This window comes from Adiantum capillus-veneris, chromosome 1 (assembly GCF_014529385.1).
Source record: "Adiantum capillus-veneris isolate H3 chromosome 1, ASM1452938v2, whole genome shotgun sequence".
Lineage (NCBI taxonomy): Eukaryota > Viridiplantae > Streptophyta > Polypodiopsida > Polypodiales > Pteridaceae > Adiantum > Adiantum capillus-veneris.
This window is the reverse complement of record NC_140931.1, coordinates 126,695,499-126,718,654: the sequence shown is the minus strand read 5'-3', so window position 1 is coordinate 126,718,654 and position 23,156 is coordinate 126,695,499. Positions and strand designations below refer to the sequence as shown.

The 23,156-nt window shown below is 42.3% G+C and overlaps 1 protein-coding gene across 1 annotated transcript; it reads right to left on the bottom strand.

Moving 5' to 3' along the window:
* Positions 1 to 1,552: 1,552 nt before the first annotated feature.
* Positions 1,553 to 2,668, bottom strand: LOC147465523 (uncharacterized). Its single transcript, XM_086511801.1, has one exon. The coding sequence runs from the start codon at positions 2,484 to 2,486 to the stop codon at positions 1,947 to 1,949; it is 540 nt and encodes a 179-aa protein (XP_086367927.1). The 5' UTR covers positions 2,487 to 2,668; the 3' UTR covers positions 1,553 to 1,946.
* Between the last annotated feature and the right edge of the window lie 20,488 nt (positions 2,669 to 23,156).

Here is a 23,156-nt window from a genome sequence, read left to right as displayed (position 1 = left end):
GAATGCGGCTTCTTGAAAAAGCTTAGAGGAGTACAAAGAACATAGTGGCCACCCTTACTTAGCTTATGGAGGTTGCCAACATTAGAAATGCTTTGTTGAAGGGAGAAGACAGTGGATTCTAGGGCAACGTGAAAGGGGGCCAATCCAAGAAAAATTCACCAAAGACTCCTGAAAAATCCCAAGGGTCAAAAAGAGCAGGGAAAGCTGAGGACTCAGCCGAGATGTATGGAGTACAGGTTAAGAAATAGAAAAGGAAGCCTTTTGTGCGCAAGTCATTGGAAGAGGAGAAGGTTTTGATGGCTAAGAACAAATGCTTTACATGCAAGAAGCCTGGACATTTTGCTGCAAAATGTCCATAGAGAAAGAGGCCAGTTGACTCGGAGGACAAAGAGGACAAGAAAGGGAAGAAAGCCCAAACCCATGGCAAGTTTAGTGCCAGTCATGGTGGGTGATAAGCCAAGCTGAGCTCCTAGTGAATTATGCAGAGTGTGCAGTAAAGTTAGGGATTAGACAACACTCATTTTCTTTGATCCAGGTGCTAAAGCAAGCTTTATCTCGCTAGAGTTGGCTGTCAAATTGGGCATCAAAGTTGAAGAGATGGTGCCAACCAAACGGTCCAGTTTTTGAACCTATATTCTTACAGAGTATTATCACATAATAATCCAAACCTTGAACAAGATTTGACCAATCTTGAAACCTATTGTTGCGGTCAAACGCAAAACATAATTTTCAATCACAAGGCTTAAATAACGGAGCTAACAAGGCCGAACATCGATCAAGATCAAATGCATCATTGATTTTTAACTAGTATAACATCTCCAAGTCTCCTTGTGTCCAACCATGCACAATTAGCTCACGTTCGAGTTAAAACACACACTTTTTGTGTAAATAGAGCCCCGCATAGTATGGACCTTATCCAATCAAAGGCTTGTAATGTTTGTACCAATGCTTAGAGCCATGAGAACCCCTTACATGACACTCACACATCCTGTACCCCTGATTTTGAGGATGGAGCACCTGTGCTCCAACAAAAGTAAGCGATAGTATGGCCATCCAAAAGCTTGTAATGTGTTGTTAGACCATGTATTATGACACTGCCATCCTACCTTAGCTAGCACAGTGTGCTCCAACAAAAGTACAATGCAGATAAATGGGGTATTCCAGGCCATGAGGGCCAAAATTGCCCCTGCGTGTCATATTGGAGGGTGGTTGTTATGTACTCATGTATGTATGCAACACTGCATCCTACCTAAGCTAGCACAGACAAGAACACCTTTCTTTGTTCTGGTTAAAAGAGAAAGAGAACTGAAAACTAGATCAAGGCTTTTTGAGTCCCTCAACAACTAATTGTACCGCACGGAATCTGGATCTGGAAGTGGGCATCACTACAGGGTATTCTCCAGTGTACCACATTAGATCCCTTCCGCCCCAACAGCCAACATCACCGTAGTGCAAGAAATTATGTTGAATTAGGCTGTAAATGGCCTTCTTGCTGATAACCTTGCGTTGAAGCAGAGAATCTACACTCAAGACTCCTTCCCTAGCCCAAGCGCCTTTGTCCACCATGGATGTTTGAACCGCTGCCACATTGACACCATCTCATTCTCGTCATCCAGATCCCATGCAAGTTCACTGGCCAAAAGCTTCAGCGAGTTCATCCTTCCGCCCAAAAAGGCATAGATCTCCTTCCACAAATGGTCGGGCACCTTGTAGGATTGTGCAAACTTGCTTGGCCGATCCAATAAGAGTTGCTGCTTGAAGAACTCGAGGGCCTCCTCCTCTGTCAAGTCTCCCACTATTCCCACCAGATATCTATCATCCCCAAGTTGTGTATTCATCCAGAAACGGAAGCAGTCCTCTGAAGAGCATAGAATGACATTTGCTACTCCCATCTGCTTTGTGATCATGATGAGCCAATTCATGAAGGCCCACAAGTGCTGTTGTTCCTATTGATGAAGCATGTTAGCCTCATCTATTACCATTGTTGGATATGTTGCCTCCCTGCTGTGGGCGTATCTTCTCGCAATAGCAGCCCAATTAAGAAAAAGCCCTTCCAGGGCCTTAAGAAGCTCCATCATATCTGTCTGTGTGGCGTTCTCCACAGCGTCCATGTGGGCCTTCAATCCATCTACAAGCCCCTTCAAAGCTTCATTTGCTACATTTTGCACAGGGAGCCTGGACAAGACAGCAGAAGCGGCAGGCAAAAACACTGATGTCGATTGCGCTTTGAGCTCTGACGCAAAGCTGCTGGCAGTGCTGTACTGCCCAGACCGCATGTCAACAAGGATAGGGTGGCCTCTCTCATGCTCCACTTGCCAGTCCATGAACTGCTGCAAGAGGGCGGACTTACCGGAATTGCACGGCCCTGTCACGAGCACAAGCTTGCCATCACCTCCTGTGAGCATCCGTTCGAGACCACGCATCTCCTCGCTCCTGTTGAAGAACGGCCGGCCAAGTCGCTTCGCCGCGCGAAGCAGAGAAGCCATTGCTGCAGACCAAAAAAAATCCTGTCTCTGTCTCTATATATATAGGCTGGGTTCAGACGATGCCGGTGGAAGAAAGCCAAAATCATGCAGTCTTCCAGGCGGAAGGTGGGAGAGAAGGGAGCTTCCACCGAGCAGGTGTTCACGAGGGAGAGGAGGGGGGGGGGGGGGGGAGATCACACAGGGGTGGCGGAAGAAAAATCAGGTTCCTTTGCCGTGACGTGGAGCAGATTTTCAAGTCTTCCACCGCCCCGTCTGAACAGGAACTCTAGCTGGCCGAAAGTTATTGGTTGATGCCTATTTGCCGCCTCGCCTTGTGAATCCAACCGTATATATAGCTAGTCTTGCTTTTGGGCCTTTGCCGTACATAATCTTGGAGCGTAGCTGGTTACTCGGTTCGTTGCTTGCGATTTGCTTTTCCTTAAGGATTAAGTAGACTGTAGCACCCATATTTAAGAGGAGGAGGCAATGGGATCAAAGGCGGATCAAAGGCGGAGAAGCTCACGCACAAAAATCGAAAAGATAGCAGCCGCAAAAATCTAATCAAAAACTAAACTTGGACACGCAGTAAACCTGAATAGCTTGGATAATGCATGTTAAGCTATAATATAATGTTGTAAAAACGGTTGTGGGTACACAATGCATGCGCGGGTGAGCTGGTTAACCTATGTGAGCCTAAACTTGGACGGCCAGGTCTCGGGTTCAAATCGCCCCGCCGCGCCTCGTTTTTCCCGCTGACCATGTTAAATACGCCTTGATTTTTTACGACGCATCTCGTTTTCCCCGCTGGCCAAGTTTAGTGCGTCTCGAGATCCCGTCCCCCAACCCCGACCATTGATCCCATTACTACACCCTGCATTTAATATGGGTGTCACTAGTGCCAAGGATTGCTTTTGCCTCGGGTCTTGTGTGAAACACGAGCATGATACATATGAGTAGAACAAATTAATAGGCATCAATAATAGCTCTGTGTGGGACTTGATGAGCTTTGGGAAGAAGCAAGTTGTGTCCCATAGCGCTCCCTATACAACAAAGGGCTACTAAAAAGGGTAATTGGGTCGAGCAAAAGGATTACAACTTAACCTAGTCCTTAATCTACTTTGGTAGTTGTTTGCAGATTACACCATTCAGCCTAGTAATATCGACCATTTAGTCTCTAGACTGTGGAACCATATTTGAGACACTCATCTTATTCTCAATCAAGCGTAGTCATTTTTTCTTTATTTCTCATAAAACATGAGAGAGAGAGAGAGAGAGAGAGAGAGAGAGAGAGAGAGAGAGAGAGAGAGAGAGTTACGTGTTCTAAGATGTGGCTAAACTAAACTTAAGGAAGCTTTGACAAACTCAAAAAATACGAAAAGCATCAACAGGCTATAAAAAATTTAGAAATGCAGTACCGACCTGATAATGTGTGACGGTGTCGTCCAATTGTGCAAGTCGGAGGACAATGTTTGAATCAAGCTACATAAAAGCAATGTGAATAGTTAAACATTTCATCTTGCAGTCAGGCGCAAAGTGAATAAAGTACACCTCATGCAAAAATGCCATACAAAAGTATTGTGGAGAGTTGGCACTGTGGTCTCTCCAGAAATTATAAAAAACGGAAGTCGTGCCGTGCCTCATAGCATTTATGTGTTGCGCCAAGCAAACGTATAGACTTGGAAAATTGGATACAAATAATGGACCTTATAGTGTTGTCAAGTTGGAGTCATGGTTGTGCAGTCAAAACGTCCACTGTTGTGAATATTTGTCTTCTCTGTCAGACACAAAACACACGTTGATACAAATACAAAAGATCCAAGAGATAGATTAAACTTAAAGAGAGGTGCTGAAAAATTTATGTTATAGACAGTGTAGGGTTAACTGTAGTGATGAGTTCTCAGTTCATAACTTCTGGCACAATTGTTACAGTAGAATGGCTTAATCAACAGGCTGCAATGAATATTAAGATGAGGGATGTCTCATTTTGTTGTTTCCAATGTACGCTATATTTTTTAAATAAAAAACTCGCACTATTTAAAGAAATACTAAATTTGTATTCCGCTAAAAGCCATTGAACTAAGCTAGACATGAGAGTGGTTCAAAACATGATGGTCATTCAAATTTTGTCTATTGGTATCTAAGGAGGCAAAAGCAAAAGATGGAATTTTAAACGATGACACTCAATATTTGACATCGAAGAAGTGGGCAGCATGGAGAAGTGTCACGGCTCATTAGACAATACTATTTAAAGCCAACAGAGTAAATATCATCCTCTTTGTCATGGTTTCATTGTCTTTTATACTTCTGTCATGTCGATCATGTCTAGCCCGATCTTTAGTCATCGGCGTCTTGAATAAATGTATACCATCTGGTTGTAGAGCAAGGGGTTCTTGCTTTGTGCTTATCGTGTTGGATCTGGATTTGTTTTTATAACGCCGAATGACAAAAGTATTCAACCCGTAAGAATACGTTATTGTTTTTAGAAAAACAGGCCAAGGCTGTTGTTTCCTAGGTTGCTTTGTCTCAACCATTTTGGGCATATCTTGCAATCTCCATGCTCTAAATTGGACAAGGAGATGCATAGGAGCCATTCTCAGCATCTCTTCTATGACTTCTATCCTCGTGTCGATTGTCACTTTTACTTTTACTATCATGTCGACTAGCATCACCATTGCTTATGTGTTGTTCCTCTTCTTTCAAGTTATATAGGTGTTGCAACTCCTGCAAAAGTATTGTCCAAAACCCAAATTTTATAGAGAATCCATGATAGATTTCTCTCGCTGTGACCATGTAGCAAGCTTGTGTGACGTTCGACAAAAGCTCGTTCCATAGCCCCCCTTGCACTAGGCGGGGCAATTCTACGCCATGGTTGGGGGAGTTTGCATATGGTTGGAGGTCATCATCCGAGAGGCTTGGACAATCGCTGGTGCGGGAAGTTTCCAAGATGTTGAGGGCCTGGCTTTGCTACGGGGATATTTGACCTTTGTGATGTGGGAATCATAGTTGTCTACTTTTGAAAAATTGTTTGCTTTTGAAGCATAAAACTGCTACCGAGGAGGTGATTGGTATCAATCAATAGTTGGGCTTGTCCAAATTATGTGGCCAAGAATCATCTAGTTAGCAAGTTCAAGATTGCTAACAAACAGACGGTGGAACAATTGGTGAATAGAAATTGCTACCATGGCAACAAAGGGAGCTGATAGAACCACTAGCTAGACATGAGCACCAAGAGTGAAGGGCTTAAGTGGGGTACTAGGGAGTTTGTCAGCGGGGCTGGAAGTCATGTGGCGTACAGCGAAGAGAAAACTGGAAAGAGGCAAGAGCAATATCGGTGATGCAGCAAGGGGCAGCAGCGAGTAATCGACGGTGGCAATTGTAATGCAAGTGACTGTCAATGCACCCACCCAATGTTTGCATAGGTGAACCAGCAAAAGCACTTCAAAGTAGGCCGATGTGAACTACCTCGCAACAGGTTCACGTACTACCTGCATCGCATGATGGAGTCGTATGATGATTCTGATCCTCCTTCTAGCTTTGTGATGACCTTCAAAATCTTTCGACCCATCGTCGCCTTTGCATCGTGATTTGTCGTCATGATGTAAGTTGATTTTCAACAATAATATCACAAGAATGGATGAGGTCGTTATTAAAAATAAGCCTCTAGTTCATGCGTTGTAGGCCGTGTGATTTGGCTAGCGAGCAATGGAAACTTGGTAGGAATCGATCCTGGCTGGTAGTCCCACCCCCTCCATAGTGCATCCTTGACTCGCTTGTCATATTGTGCTTCAATAAGGTCACACAAAGCCTTTGTTCCAACTAATAGAAATCCATAGAAGATGTACTTGTCGCCCACATATTTCATCATCCTTATCATGGAAGAACTCATCAATACAGGTAGGAGACAAATTCGGTAGGGCATTTGCTTCATTGAGGACAATTGTGACAGAGTCAGTTTTTCCTTGGCAAATATATAGTGTCATGAATAGCACTTAACTGCAAATTTTCTGTAACTGTCTCCTACCACTAAAGACGTAAGGACATACAGCATGAAGGATGTCCCAAAAGTACTCCCAAAGTTTGGATATATCCTAGCTTACTTTAGCACTAATGAGGCTACCCAAGTATACGATGCAAGCATCTGACTCAATGCTTAGCCTCTCCTTGCCATCCATGACAGAATTGTTATTTCCGTTTTGGCTGGAGCGACAACAAACGCAATATTTTCCCTGCAGCTTCAGGTCCTCCACAAGTGCATCTACATCAGGAGGAACATAGTACTAGACACTAGGAACCACAGAATCCCCAGCCACAAATCGCCGATCCATCGCACTCTGAGACTTCATCCACTTCATTGTATCTCTAAACCTTGCCCTTAAGGTTGCTACACGAGGTAGTATGACAAGCACCTTCTCATCCTCCACAGCCATAATTCTCTTCGAGACATTAGAAAAATGTTTAAGCTTCTCATTACTTCTCTCATGTGCCATCTCTATATTGCATTGTCTCAAAGGTCTGGCGCACCCCTCTCTCAATGGCCACATTTTGGCATACATGTCAACTAGCCGATGAAGGTAGTGTCAAGCACAAAAGCGTAGATGATTGCAAATGGAGAGATGCCCTCTCTTATCATACATTGAAAATAGCCCAAACCTTCCTGGCCATGTCGGCCTCTGTTGGGAAAATCCTGCAATGAGCATCTTGCATAGTGCCACATGCCTTCAAAATGCAAGCATCGGTCATTACATCTAGAGAGATGCGCCATCTCTTTGCATCAGCTGAAAACAACCCAGAGTTGTCCTTTTTGGGCATATCCCATGTCATAAAATATAATATCTAGCTATCCCAAATGATTTTCTCATATTAAAATGATCATTTAATCTGGGAGAATAAATTGGAACAAGAGTTAGAATAGAGACATGTGCTTCTAGACCTATCTCAATAGGGGATCAAAAGGAGAGATGGTTGCATCTCAATAGGGGTCCAAAAGAAGATTGTCTGTCAAAGAGAAACATGTAATAAGTGCTTCTAGGCTTATCTCAACAGGGGACCAAGAGGAAAGATGGTTACATCTCAATAGGGGTCCAAAAGGAGATTGTCTACCAAAGAGCAATGTGTAATAAGTGCTTCTATACTTATCTCAGTAGGGGAACAAGAGGAGAGATGGTTACATCTCAATAGGGGTCCAAAAGGAGATAGTCTATCAAAGAGAAACATGCATCTAGTGGAGCTTAAAGACCTTAGGGTTAGCTTCATTAAAGACCTCCAAAGGTTAGTGTTAAAAGTCATTAGATGTTAGGCAAGCTAGGGATGTGCTTGACGTGGAAACCCGGACTAAGGTGCTTGAGGTGCTGGCTGACTAAGGTGCTTGAGGTGCTTGTCATGCTTAATGAGTAAGGTGCTTGAGAAGCTTCCCATGCATGGGAGGGTAAGGTGCTTCAGAGGATTGAGTCTAAAAGAGACCCTACAAAGGAGGAGGAAAGTCCCAAAGTTAGGGGAATCTTTGACTTAACCTCCCACTCACCCATAGGGCACCCCCTTTCTCAAGCGGCACATGGACACATGTCCATCTCTCCCTATGCTTAGCCACATGGTGTGCTTGAATCCTATTGGCTGGCTTAAAGAGGGATCCAATGAGCTTCTAGTTCAATTCAACAAATATCTAGATATTTGTTGAATTCTCTCTCTCTCTCTCTCTCTCTCTCTCTCTCTCACAGGGGTAAGGAGGACACTTGTCCAAAAACTACCCATGTTGCTTGAAATGCATTGTGCATGTGATTGGCTAGGCTTAGAGGGATCCAATGAGCTTCAAGCTTGAGCTACAAGGAGGGGTCGCCCAAAGCAAGCAAGGGGGGTTCTTGGGGGTATACACCATCTCACACACTCATTTTTCACACATTCTCACTTGGTGAAAGTGCAAGAACTCCATCTCCTTCTCCAAGATTGTTGAGAATTTGAGAGCCTATACCAACACTCTTGGCTATGGAATGCAAATCCAACCAAGATCCATGCTTCAATTCTTAAGCTTGCCATATTCTCCATCTTCATTACTATGCTATTATGCTATTCTAAGCAAGAAGAGTGATGATAAGTGAGGAACTATTTCTTTCTCCTATAAATGATTTGTTCTTCCTCTTCCCTACCCTCCTTCCCCGCTAGCTCTCTCCACCTTTGAAGGTGTTTGAAGCCTTGGGATTGAGGCCGGGGATGGTTAATGCTTTTACAAAGTTTATGATATGCTCGTGATGCATGAAGCTTTCCATCTTCATAGCATCACCAAGATCACAAGGAACATGAAGATTGTATCGTACCAAGTCTATCTTTATGGGAGAATCTATAATACAAAAGCCTATTGGAGGGGGGACCGGCTCCACATAAATCCGGTCCTCAACTGTTGTCAAGTTCTCTGATTCTCTCTCTTGCAAAAGTATTGTTCATGCCAAGTTAATTAAGTATAATGCTTATGTTGCTACCCCTAATTAAATTCACCCTCTATGTTCTCAAAGTAGTCTCATAAAATGCTCACTCTAATTCTCTTAATTCTGCTATTCTCAAAGTTCATAGGCCATTTCCATTACATTGGTATCAGAGCTATTGGTTTCTCTTTTCTTGTTTAAGAAGAGAGGTCCTTAAGTTTTCCATGAAAGGTGTTCATTGCAATAGGGTAAGTGGGACAAGGATCTATTATCTTGGTTGAAAAGGACTTAGTTTGAGGTACACCATTGGGAACTATAGTCTTAATAATGGGGTGTCTTGGGGCTTGCCTTTGGCTTAAGCATTAATGAGCTACTAGCAAGCTCAACAAGAACCATAATCAATCGAGCAATGTTAGATCCTCTCTACTAGTCTTTGCAATTAACAGTGTCTAAACCATGGGTGTGGCTGCTTGAAAACTACTTTTAAAACGTAAAGAAGAGTAGCGACGACTAAGGTTTTTGAGGGTACCAAAGCACAAAGTAACCTATACATAAGTTTAATTAGCATGGCTAACAATAACCAAGAGAGTAGAATGAATATTGACAACTTTGATTTTGCACATGAAGGTGCTAATGATGATGACCCCATGTTTGTTGATTATCTTGTTATTAGGTTGCAATAAGCTATGAGCAACCCCTCTTTGCAAGCCGAAGTTAACAACTTCGTGCTTATGGGATTTCCTTTCCTCTCTAAGAGGAGAGAGAGTTTAGGAGGCCTCTTGATGAGACTCCCAAAAGAAGACTCTCTTCCATAAGAAAGGAGGAATCCAAAGAACGAGAAAGAAGTGAATTACTAAGTTCCTCTAAATATGTGGCTCCATGAAGACGGCGGTCTAAACGGTTGCCAACTCCCTCCAAGAGGAAACAGTCAACCCATAGTTCTTCTCCTCGTCACTCCGAAAGGCAAGAGAGGAAACAAAGGAAGAAAAAGGTAAGAAAGAGGTCACCCTCTTCTCCTTCTTCTTCACCTTCCTCCTCTTTTGACGAAAGCAATAGCTATTCTCCTAGAGAATACAAGAGGGGAGGACATCGCAAATCTTACCCTGCATGGTGAAGATCCCAAAAGCTCAAGAAGTTCAAAGAGGGAGGAAAGAGTATCTATTTTCTTACCTATGATGGCACCTTTGGTGCCACTGACAAAGTATTGGCCTTGATCCAGCAATTTGATGCGGCCTTTGGAGACGAGGGCTTGACAAAGTCCTCCAAGCTACACCATGTAGCTATGCACTTCTAGAAATTTTCTCGTCAATGGTGGGCTAGCCTTCATGGCAATGGCAAAGCCCCAAAGACATGCAAAACTCTACAAGTTTCCATCATGAAGCAATTCCTTGCAAGTGATGCAAAGGACAAAGTACTTACCAAATGGCAAAGTTTGAAGCTTCTCTCCAACGAGTCTATCCACAAATGTGTGGACAAGTTTTGGAATTTACATATCAAGGCTACTATCTTTCAAAAAATAAACTTCACCGAGAAAAAACAACAATTATATGCGGTATTACCTGAAGAAATGGCCAAGTATGTCAACTCCCAATGGCCTGGTTCTATCATGAAAGTAATCCACCACACTATGGTTGCTTCGTGGATCAATTTCCAACAAGGGGCTAAAAGGAATGCCAAGCCCATGGAAAACAAAGATCAAAATGAAGCAAAGGGGAAGAACAATGCTCAAAATTCTTGCCAAGGCAAATCTATCAACAACAATAAATCTAAGGAGAAAGGAGTCTACAAAGGCAAGAATCAACTTTCTCCCGAGGAGCTAGAGCGTTATCGCAAAGACAACCGGTGCTTCAAGTGCGGGGAGCAAAGACAGGCCTATCGTGCTAGAGCGATAGGCAAAATGTGCAATAAGCCGCCTAGAGCCTCTATGGTTGAAGCTCCAAAAGAGGATGCTACCAAGGATTTCTCATTTCCTATGCTTGGAAAAACATGCAAGAGCATGATGCCTTTAATGTGTTTGACCCTGGTTCAACTCACAACTTTATATCCACGGAGTTGACCACCAAGCTAGGCATACAAGCCCACGAGATGGGAGATGCATTGAAAGCTGATGGAGCTATCAAGGGATAAGACATCTCAGTTACTCCCTTAATTGGAAAATTGAGGCTTTGTCCAAAGCTATGTAGACAAAGAGGATTTGTTTATCTCCCCTCTCAAACATGAGGATGTTATCGTTGGGACAGCATGGTTCAACCGCATGTCTGCCAACATGAAGTTCCCTGAAAGGAGAATCTACTTCACCTACAGGGAAAAGAGCATGTACATAGATGCTAATGAGTTGGGGAACACCATATTCCTCGTAAATACGCTTGCTTTTGATAAGTCAATGAAAAGCTCTCTTTTTGCATATATGATTTTTGTTAGAGAATCTTTAAATGATTCTAATGTTTTCACAGGTAGCAAAAAAGGGAATCAAGAGGAATTGGAGGTGTCTAATTTCCTCAATGGATTCCAAGATGTTTTCATTGATGACATCACTAGTGAGCTACCTCCAAAACGAGGGGATAATGACCATGCAATAGAGCTTCTACTAGGAAGCTCACCGCCTAATAAACCTCCTTACTGAGTTTCACAAGCTCAACAAGAGGAGATCATGAGGCAAGTACATGAATTGGTGGAAAATGTAGACATGTAGTAGTGTTAGTGTGTATACGCGCTTCACCAGGGGCACTTTTCTCCCACTGGGTTTTTCCCCTTGGACATCTGGTGTGAAAGGACACCTTATCTCTTAGGGTTTCATATAAGCTTTGTAGCTCTGAGTTTGTATATACTCTATTATTTTAATACAGAGAGATAGACTACAGAGATCTCGTACACAAGCTCTGTGTCTTCTCCTTCTCCATCTTCTTCCTACTCTGAGTTGCTATCTTCCTTCTGTTTCTTGTTTCATCATCTTCAACAATTGGTATCAGAGCAAGGTGATTTCCAGAGCCTCTACTTGCGTTTTCGCATCCGCGCGCGCAATCGCAATTTTCAGGCAGTTTTCGGAAAATTTGCTCGTGGGAGCATCCTCGACGTTCCGGGAGTATTCTGAGCAGGCGACCTATGGATTTACCCCCCTTTTGAAGCCGTTCGAGCCCTCAGAATTTTGTTCTGAGCAGCGTAGCAGAAGTTACTTTTCGGAGACGTTTAGATCAAGAGGGTGTGCTTTTTTACAGATTTTCTTCAGGTAAACAGTTCTTTTGGGAAGCAGCTTGTCGTAGCTTTGTGCTGAGATTTTGTGTAGAGTTTTCCTTGGATTGGAGAGAAGATTTGTGAATCTCTTGGAGGTTCCTTTGCTCTCTTGTGTGCATCCACAGTATGGCTCAATCTACGGAGAAAGAGATTTTTGGTGCGTTTACATCCGAAGACAAATTGGATGGTACCAACTATTCTCTTTGGTCTTTTATGGCCAAAAATGTTTTGGTTGGTAAAGGATTGTGGGATTATGTATCTGGAGATGAAGTTCGTCCAGGTAGCATTGCACCTGCTACGCCTGGTCGTGGTGCAGCTGTGGTGCAGGACCCTCACAAGTCACTCCAGAGCAAAAGAGATGGGATACTAAAGATGCACAAGCTATGGCTGTGATTGCCTTAACCATAAAGAGAACAATCACACCACATATCAGATCTTGCAGAACTTCTGAGGATGCTTGGAACACTCTGCAAGCTATGTTTGGAGGAAGAAATGCTGCCAGAATAGAGTTTTTGAAGAAACAACTTGACAAAATACAGATGGACGAAGGTGACGATATCATCGAGCATCTTACAAAAATCAGGGATCTTAAAGAGCAATTGCTTAGCATTGATGAAGTGATTCCAGAGAAGGTCTTGGTTTCCAAAACACTCAATTCACTACCACTATCTTATTTGACTTTTCAGACTTCTTTGACTCTGTCTTTGCGAGCTAATCCTGAGCCTCTTCATTTTGAAGAGTTAGTGGCTTTGCTATTGCAGGAGGATCAGTCACGTAAGAACAAGTTTTTACAGGTGGATGGTATGGATCATGCTCTTGTTGTACAGAATAAAAACAAGGGTAAAGAGAGTGCTCATCACTCCAAGTCTGGTGCAGGACAGTCTTCAGAGAAGTCTAAAGGTGATTCCGACAAGTCCAAGAAGAAAGGTAAATGTCACTACTGCAAGAAACCTGGTCACTCCATTAGTGAGTGTAAAAAGAGAATTGCTAAAGAAAAGAAGAAAGAGTCAAGTTTGGTTGTTTCAACTTCTGGTGATTCTTCTACAGCTAAAGAAGAGTTTGCAAACTTTGTGCAGGATTCTTATGCTTTCTTAGTATATTCAGATTTTTTTGCTTACAGTGTTGACGAGACACAAATGATTTGGTACTTTGATAGTGGTTCATCCAGGCATATTACTTCAAGGAAGGATTTGTTTTGTTCATTGGATGCAGCTCCAGCAGGAAAGAAGGTGACATGTGCAAATAATGCTTCTTATCCAATCAAAGGCGTTGGTAAGATTTTGATTACCATTTCAGATGGTTCAGATTTATGCTTGCCAGATGTCTTATATGTTCCAGGGATCAAGAAGAATTTGTTGTTTGTATCCTCTCTTGCAAAAAATGATCTTCGGGTCATTTTTGAGGATGACAGATGTGTTGTACGAGATCGAGAGAATGGTTATTCTCTTATCACTATAGGTACGCTGGAAAATGCACTATTTATGCTAGATCGTTATGAAAAGCATATTCAGGTATGTATTGCAGAAACAAAGACTCAGGTCATGCAGGATGCTGAGTTGTGGCATGCTAGATTTGGGCATGTTGGTTATGGCAATTTGATGACTTTAAAACGTCATAATATGGTGCATAATTTGTCTTTATTGGACATGCCACCAAGACATGTATGTGAAGGTTGCGTTCTTGGAAAGATGCACAGATTTGCATTTTCGCAAGATGGTTCAGTTAGAGGGACACGAAAGTTGCAGCTTGTACACAGTGATGTATGTGGTCCTATGAGAACGCCATCTATAGGAAACATCCTTTATTTTGTGACCTTCATTGATGACTTTTCCAGGTTTTGTTGGGTGTATCCACTCAAAGCAAAGTCAGATGTGTTTGCAGTTTTTCAACATTATGTCGCCATGGTTGAAAATGAAACAAGTTGCAAAGTACAGACTCTTCGTACCGATCGAGGAGGTGAATACATGTCAGGTGCATTTAAGGATTTTTTGGGAAAGAAAGGCATTAAACACCAATGCACTATGCCATACACACCACAACAGAATGGTGTTGCAGAAAGGAAGAACAGGTCTTTAATGGAGACAGCTAGATGTAATGTCAAGGCTAAGAGTTTACCTCATAAGCTATGGATGGAGGCAGTTGCCTGTGCAGCACATGTTTTGAACAGGTGTCCTACTCGTGCCTTGAAGACCATTACTCCATATGAAGCTTGGTATGACAGAAAACCTTCAGTCAGTTATCTTCGTGTTTTTGGTTTTCTTGCTTATTCTCACATCCCTCAGCAGTTACGTGGGAAGCTTGATGATAAGGCAATCAAATGTATATTTGTGGGGTACAGTAGTGGAAGTAAAGGTTATAGACTTTACAATCCTGCTACAAACAAGATTTTTGAAATTCGTGATGCAATTTTTGCAAAAACTACTGCTCAACCTATGGTTTCTTTTGATGTACCTCATATGCAGACACATGATGTATTTGAAGGTTTGCTTCCTTCTTTTGTGGAGAATCAAGAATCACAATAGGTTGATAATCTTGATCAACAATATTTTGATCAGCATGTGACACCTCATGATGTAGAGGAAATTGTGCGTGAAGAGCAAGAAGTTCTCAGGGAAGAAAGAACCTTGCCTAAATGGGTTCAAAAAACTTTGCAGGATAGCAAGTTGGATGCACCGTTGCCACGAAAAACACGTGCTGGTACTACTTTTGGCAGAGAGCAAGTAGATTTAGCTTGCTTTAGCACTCTTTGTGATGCAGATGAGCCTGATTGAGTTGAACAAGCTTTAGAGTGTGTTCAGTGGAAAGATGATATGCAGCAAGAAATTGATTCTATTCATAAGAATCATACATGGGATCTAGTGGACTTTCCTACAGGTAAAAATCCTATTGGTACAAAGTGGGTTTTTAAGGTAAAAAGGAAACAAGATATACTGTTGACAGGTACAAAGCAAGGCTTGTGGCAAAAGGCTATGCGCAACAGAAAGGCATAGATTATGATGAAACCTTTGCTCCTACTTCTCGTGCGTCCACAGTTAGATCACTAGTTGCAATTGCTGCTCATCATGGTTGGAAAGTGCATCACTTGGATATCAAAACTGCTTTTTTGAATGGTGATTTTCAGGAAGAAGTTTATGTAAGTCAACCAAGTGGTTTTGTTGTAAAAGGTCAAGAGAAAAAGGTATGTAGATTGCGTAAAGCTTTGTATGGTCTCAAACAGGCTCCAAGAGCATGGTATGAGAAGATACATACTTATTTGATTGGCCAGGGATTTCAGAATAGTCCAACAGAAAGTACTTTGTATGTCAAAAAGAGAGATGGAGTTCTCATTATGCTAACACTTTATGTGGATGATATGCTTCTTACAAGCAATACTGCAGATGAAATTGAAGCGTTTAAAGATGCTTTGAGAAAAACCTTTGAGATGTCTGATCTTGGTTTGCTACATTATTACTTGGGTATTCAGTTTGTGCAATTAGAGGATGGCATATACATGCTGCAGGAAAAATATTTGCATAAAATTTTGGACAAGTTTGGTATGAAAAAATTATAAACAAATCTCTACACCCGTAGAAACTGGATCAAAGTTAAGCATGCACGATGCTGGAGAACCTTTTGATGTACATACTTATGCAGCAGCGGTTGGTTGCTTGATATATTTGGCAGGCAACACTCGTCCAGACATTTAATTTGGGGTTTCACAAGCAAGCAGATTTATGCACAGCCCAGGTATGCATCATTGGCAGGCTGTGAAGCGCATACTTCGTTACCTTTCAGGTACCCCTAATCTTTCCATGTTCTTTCCAAGGGGGGGATATGTATGGAAAGCACAGTTCTATGCAGCTTCTTGGTTACAGCGATTCAGATTGGGCTGGTGATTTTGACACACGACATTCCACAAGTGGCAATTGTTTTTTCTTGGGAAATGCATGTATATCTTGGCTAAGCAAGAAGCAACCCACAGTGACTACATCAACTTGTGAAGCTAAGTACAGGGCAGCTTTCACGGCAACAGTTGATTGTGTATGGATTCGCAGGTTATTGGCAGATCTTTGTGAGTGTCAACAGGCACCCACTACCATTTTCACTGACAATCAAAGTGCTAGGGAAGTTGCAAGGAATCCAGTATTTCATGCAAGAACAAAGCACATAGAGGTTCACTACCACTATGTCAGGGAAAGGCTACATGCAGGGGAGATCACACTAACTTACTGTCCTACATAGGAGAACATTGCAGATCTATTTACGAAGGCGTTATCACGAGAAAAGTTTGAAGCTTTCCAAAAAGCTTTGAGCTTACTCTCATACACATGATGATCTGCTACCTTGTACGGATTCACACTATCACTACAGGGGGGATTTGTAGACATGTAGTAGTGTTAGTGTGTATACGCGCTTCACCAGGGGCAATTTTCTCCCACTGGGGTTTTCCCCCTGGACATCTGGTGTGAAAGGACACCTTATCTCTAAGGGTTTCATATAAGCTTTGTAGCTCTGAGTTTGTATATACTCTATTATTCTAATACAGAGAGATAGACTACAGAGATCTCGTACACAAGCTCTGTGTCTTCTCCTTCTCCATCTTCTTCCTACTCTGAGTTGCTATCTTCCTTCTGTTTCCTATTTCATCATCTTCAACAGAAAAAGGCCTAGCTCCTTCGTTGGTGGATACGAGTAAGCAGGCGTATGCACACCAAACCCGGCAAATACTCTATTTTTTCGGCAAAAACCCTGTAATTCTGCCTAAAATGAGTTGTAATTAGAAGAAGATTAGACCATACTCTTTTTTATGCTCTCTGAGTCTACCCCTTGTAAGAGGCCAGTTGGCCATGGGAAAGCCCCCTAACTTTTAAATTCAAAACCCTTAGTTTTGAAGGGATTATTATCATTAGCTTGGAGAAGAAAGCGTACGCTGCTAAAGCTTCTTGTGACTACAATTTGTAATCATCATTTCTCCTGAACTGGTAATCAAAATTTTGTTCCGAATAGTACATTGTGTTCCTTGTCTCTTGCTCTTCAATCTAAGTGTAATCATTTCCAATTATGTTGTGGTTCGTGACAAGTCGTTTGTGAGATAAATGCATTGATTGGGAGTTAAAATGGTTGTTTTTTGATGTTTTGACCTTGGATAAGTGTTTCTATGCTGGAGGATCTTTCCAAGTACTTCTGTTTCAGTTTTCTGCACATTTTTTGTGATGGATCGTGATTTATGTACCTTCCCAGATGGTGACAAAACTTGGTAGGATTAATCCCATAAGTGTTGTGATACCTCTCCTTAAATTTTGTGACATTCCGGATTCGTTTGGATACCGAAACGGCGTGATTGTGTTGAGTGTTGAGTGTTGAGAATAGACACATACTGATTGTATGACTAGGAAGTGGTTGATTTGCCTTTGTTGTAAGAACGAGTAGTCTTTGAGTTCACTTTGGTGAGATTGACACTCTCATAAAGTCTCTGTGCCCCACCCCAAGTCGCTTCCTTGCATATTGACATTATGTTAGTACAAAAGAGCTATGTTGCAGACGTCCGTCGCGGCGACCCACTAACATTGGCGTCGCTGCCGGGGAAACCGATCCTTAGGTGGTGAGTGACTCAGTGTACAAAAAGAAAAATCTCCCTTCAAGCTTTTGATACCCGTTCCATTTACACACAGACAGTGAAGTAGCTAGACGTAGGTTTAGTTCTTGATAGCGACTGGAGTCCGAGACTAGCCAGTGCTATTCCTTAAGAGCAAAGAAAACTGTGAGTGAGGTACAAGATAGTATTTCTTTCTTTGATTTTTCACATGCTTGGAAAGGGCTGTTCCACCACACACATTGTTGTTATTTCTGTACTGTTAAGCTCAGTTATATTTGCACATTCATTTCAGTTGTAGGAGTAGGTTAGGTAACAAATTACACCATCATTTGTGGCCAAAAGGATCGAGGGAAAAAACTATCGAAAACCTTATTTTGGTGTTGAAGACCATAACTCGAGAAAATTAAAGAAGTGATGGTCAGAGCTTCAAAATTGGACCAAAACCAGTAAAACTTTCAAGAAAGGGATAAAAACACCTGTTCAAAAAGACTGTGCAAAAACCTGTCAAAAATCTTGCCCAACATGGATCGCAATCCATGTTCTTGGTAGGCATCTAACATCAAGATTTGACTAGTGTATTCCTGATCATTAGTTGAACAACTTTCCCAAAAGGAGCCATAGACAAAAAGTGAAAAAAGCTCGTCAAAATACCAGAAAAGGAGTGGTTTGCAAAAAACCGCAAAACAGACACAAAACTTTGCTTTTCACTTGGAAAAAACTGACCAAATCCAAAAATACTTGGGGAATAGCATCATCATAGCTTGTGTGATCAGCTCACAAAGTGTCACTCCAAAATTATGCCAAACATGGATCGCGATCCATGTACCTTTTTGGAAGTTTGAGCTGATAAAAGACAAGCAGGAAACTAATAACAATTGGAACACTTTCTCCTAAATGACCCTTATCGTGAAATCTCAAAAAGAGGGCAAAAGGTGGAAAAAATTAGGACAAGGGAGGAAACCACTGACATAAACCCTCAAACTGACTTTTGCCTATCCTAAAAGGCTTTAAAACATTCAAAAACCATATAGGCAGCATCACTAGGCCAAGGACTAGCTGTAGGACAAAATTCAGTGTATTTTGACACAAAGGTACATGGATCGCGATCCATGTTCCTTTGACACAAATTGACACCAAACTAGTACCATAGCTAGAGAGTATCACAGAGAGTCTGGTGGTCCTTCCAAAGTTGAAATTGGGTGCAAGAAACCCTTCCAAAAGCTTAGAAGTGACAGGAGCTCAGGCAAAGTGACAAAATCAACTTAGCTTCCAACCCAGAGATTCATTTCTGGAAATTTTGATATCATAAGATCCCTTAACCATGCTGAAGCTGAGGGTATCGACAAAAGTTCAAATGGCTTCCCAACATGGATCGCGATCCATGTACCTCTGAGCCAGAACAGAGACAGAAACTTACCACACAAGAAGCTAGGCCATAGCAACCGAGTGCTTCTTTCAAAATTGAAATTGGATCAAAATTGTGGAGGTTGTGTAGGGAATTGTGTGCCAAGTTTTGTCGAACAAAAGCAAAAACTGACAATAACAGCTGTAAGCTTACAGCTATCAAGCACATTCTTGACAGGTTACAGGTACTAGAAGATATTTCCAGCAAAGCAGGAACAAACGGGAGATCCAAAATATTTAATGAGGTAACTCGGTTTGGATTTTTCTTGTTACCCATTCTTCATGAATCTACAATCAGGAAGATTGTACCAGAATAGGAACCACAACATCTTTGATCAAGGGAGTAATCACTCAAAAGAAGAAAGCGGGAATCAGAGACCACTACCGCCTTTGGAACCCATTTTGGAGGAGAATTTCTCTGACACTTTGTCTGAGAGATCATACGGCCTCATGATTGACAATTCTAAAAATTCAAACCCTAAGGGAACAGATTCGATGGGTGCAGGTCCTTCACAGCCCACTCTGATGTAAAGTTGTTGTATCTGAAGTTTCAATTTGAAAATGTGCTAAAGGCCAAAATCTATTATGATGGAATGGACCACTACTGTGTTAAGTTGGAAAATAGGCCGAGCGAGTTCAGGGACCTTGTAGATGTTGATTATGACAGGGATAGGTATTTCGACCCAGAGGGAATGATGTACTTAGTGATTCATAACCCATATATTGTGGATAAATGGGGAATGACCGGCACCAAGGACAAAGTAGATAATGAACCGGGGATGCACCACCCAAAATGGAGAAACAAACCGTGGTACTTAGACGCACCAATGAGACTGAGAGCCTCAACACAGACAACACATATGTGGGGCTTTATAAGTTCAATAATGGAGACCAAACACTTTATTTACACATGTGATGAGCCCCGCATCAAGGAATTAACTGACAAGAAAAACTTGTATGTTTAGGGTTACACGGAGGGTAGAAGTATTCAGGTGGTCATAATGGACAAGTATGGCTGAAAGTACTCCCCAATGGACCAGAAGGAGTTAGAGAGATATACATATTTTGGAGGACCACTCCACCAATACTATGTAAATCCGGAAGCTGAAAAAACCACGATCACTCACATCAAACCTGAGACTGTACTTGAGAGTCCCTTGAGAACAAGAGTGGAGGATTCTTATGGACATGAACAAGTCCCAAGAATAGAACCCTTAGGGTCGATGGTGACTAGGGCTTCCATGAACACACATAGGGGCAGCTATGTTCGTGAATTCACTTACACCGCTGGAATCCCTCCGACTATCACAAGAGATCGAATTGATGAACGTAGGGCGGATAGGATACCATTGTTAGTACCAAGAGGAGATTACGAACCAAGAGAATCCATCCCAGGGGGACCAGGAGTTGTTAGAATGGTTGCAGAGGCCAGGCGTATGTGACCATCTCAAGTGGCAAAATGCTTACCCAAAAAGTATAATAGATCTGGTGATCCATATGCCCATGTTTCAACCTTCAAACAAGTATTGAGAGCGGAACAGGTGACTGATTTCCACACTCAATATGAAGGATTTGGGTTGACATTGGAAGGTAATGCCCTGACTTGGTTTCAACCATTAAACAGCTTAGAATTCCCAAGTATTGAGCAACTTCTTCGAGAATTCGCTGAGGAACGCTCAAAAAGAGGGATCAAGCATAACATTGTCTCCCAAATTTATGCATTTAGGCAAAAGGAAAAGAAAAAAGTGAAAGAAGCATCTCTTCGTTTCAGGCAGTACATTGAAAGATGCCCTGCTCAAGAACTACCTTAGGATGAAAGACTATCAGTCCTCCTCATAGAGGGACTGCGAAATAACACGCTCAAGAAGGACTTACACTTGAAAGCTTGTGTCACCTTTGAGCAAGTCACAAAAGAGGCATTGTATCTTGTAGATAACTGCAAAGCATATGGGGAGGTGACTGAAGACACAGATCAGGGGACTAGTAGCACCTCTTCTACTACGAGTGAGTCCACGACACAATCGGGAGGGCAAAACCCAACTGTATCGACGTTGATCGAGTGATCGAGGAAGTGATCAGGAGGATGAACCAAGGAAACAGGACGAACCCAAACACACAACAACCACCCACCCAAAAATGTGATACTTGTGGGGGTGACCATCCAACCCAGTGGTGCAACCTTCAACAAAGGCCAGGAGCTAACGCACAGTGGATATTGAAATGGTGTGCTACAGAACAAAAATGGACAAACCATGAAACTCATGAATGTTTCTACAATCAGAACTATGTTAGAGAGAAACAATACGGACCACCTGGAGGACAACAACTTCCACCCCCTCCAAAGTACCAAGTGGGGCCAAATAACGCAATCTTGGGTCAGGAAAAAGTTCAACCGGTGTTGGGACATCAACCTCCTTTACCCCAAGAAAATAGGTCTATGGTAAGGATTTCTCAACCCATAGAACCACCATCTGATTAGAGTATTATTGAGGTAATCTCACATCTAGAAGATTCAGATAGTACTTATGAAAGGGAAAGTGATAGGAATGCATATGCTCCAGAGGGATATAATCCATGGATAATTCCAGAAGAAATGCCTGAGCCCTCATACATAGCACAACCAACCAAAAAATCATTACCTGGTCGATGAAAATATGCTAATGTTTATAGCAAATCAGGGCTACAAACCTAGAGGCTACCCTCCTAGAACAGGACAACCAATGGGAGCTCCTCAAGCTTCTCCACCACCTGTAGGACCCTTCTATGAATGCGGTGGGGATCACTGGGCTAGAGTGTGTCCAAACAAAGGAGAGTAGGTGACATTTTTTGGATTCTGCAAACGGATGCACGACGGACCATCTTATTCCACACTGCCCAAAAAACCCCGAAAATAAAGGAAAAGCAACCATGAACAAAATAGGGATTGTGCCAAGCTCAAGTGGATCAAAAACAGAACGGAACATTCCAATAAAAGCGGTCACTAGAGCAAGCACATGAGGTAGCAAAGAGTGTTCCAGCCAGCCAAACAGAGATAGACAACTTGTCCGTCCAAACCCCTAGAAAATCCTGGAAGGCGAAATGAAACAAAATGAAAGCCAAAAGAGAAAAGGAAAAAACAACATTGGAAACCAAATTGCGGAAAATGGAGGAACAACTTCAAAGGGAAAGAGGCCTTAATGGTAACAACGAGACAAAGAAACTGTCAGAACTGCCACATCCGGGGGGTCAGTCCTAGTAGACAAGGTGGTTGAACCCTTGGACGCAATCCTGAAAGCTTACGAAGCAAGGCTAAAGCCTAACCAAATCCAAGAGGATCGGTGGTTAACATACCCTCATCCAGGGTATGAGAAAGAGAGGCTCAAGATGTGCAAGGAGCTCATTCAAGCCGCTCAAGCGCTTATGGAACCATCAATTCCTACGACTCCGAAAATTGAGGTACTCATACGAGAAAAGATTCGGGAGTTAGATGAGAGGGGAATTGGAGTGAATAACCTACCCAATCCAGTCAACAAAACACCTTTGGACACGAGGGTAGTAGCCAATACAACAGATGGAACGCATTCTCAGGCACCACTACCAATTCCGGAGGTAGAATAACAATGGCCTCAAGAGCTATGGGAACAGGAATAGGAAGGACGGGAGTGCCACACTTATGTCAGCTCCTATCCCGAAAATCCACCTGGAGAATGAGCTCTACCCAAATGATATCCAATCGTTGTATGGAGATGTAGGCACATCGATATCGGAAGACAGCAAACCACAGTTGTTGAGGACTTTACCTTCATTTATTGGTAACCCTGAAACTCGATCAAAGGTAAGGAAAGTTCCATCTCAATGGAAAGCCAATCCTAAGATGATGGACACTAAAACTCTTCATGAGCTGATGTCATCACCTATCCATTGTACACTGACTTTGTCAGAGTTGCTAAACATTAGACCGCATCTTTGGGAAGAGGTCACGAAAAATGAAAAAATAGGGCTTGTAATTCCTTCAACCGAGGTTTCTCGAAACACGTTAAAAATACAACCCTAGAAGCAAACTAAACATGAGCCAGTGCCATTCAACAA

Excerpts from the sequence above, each read along its gene's own strand:
- LOC147465523 (XM_086511801.1), bottom strand. The coding sequence starts at position 2,486 with ATGGCTTCTCTGCTTCGCGCGGCGAAGCGACTTGGCCGGCCGTTCTTC.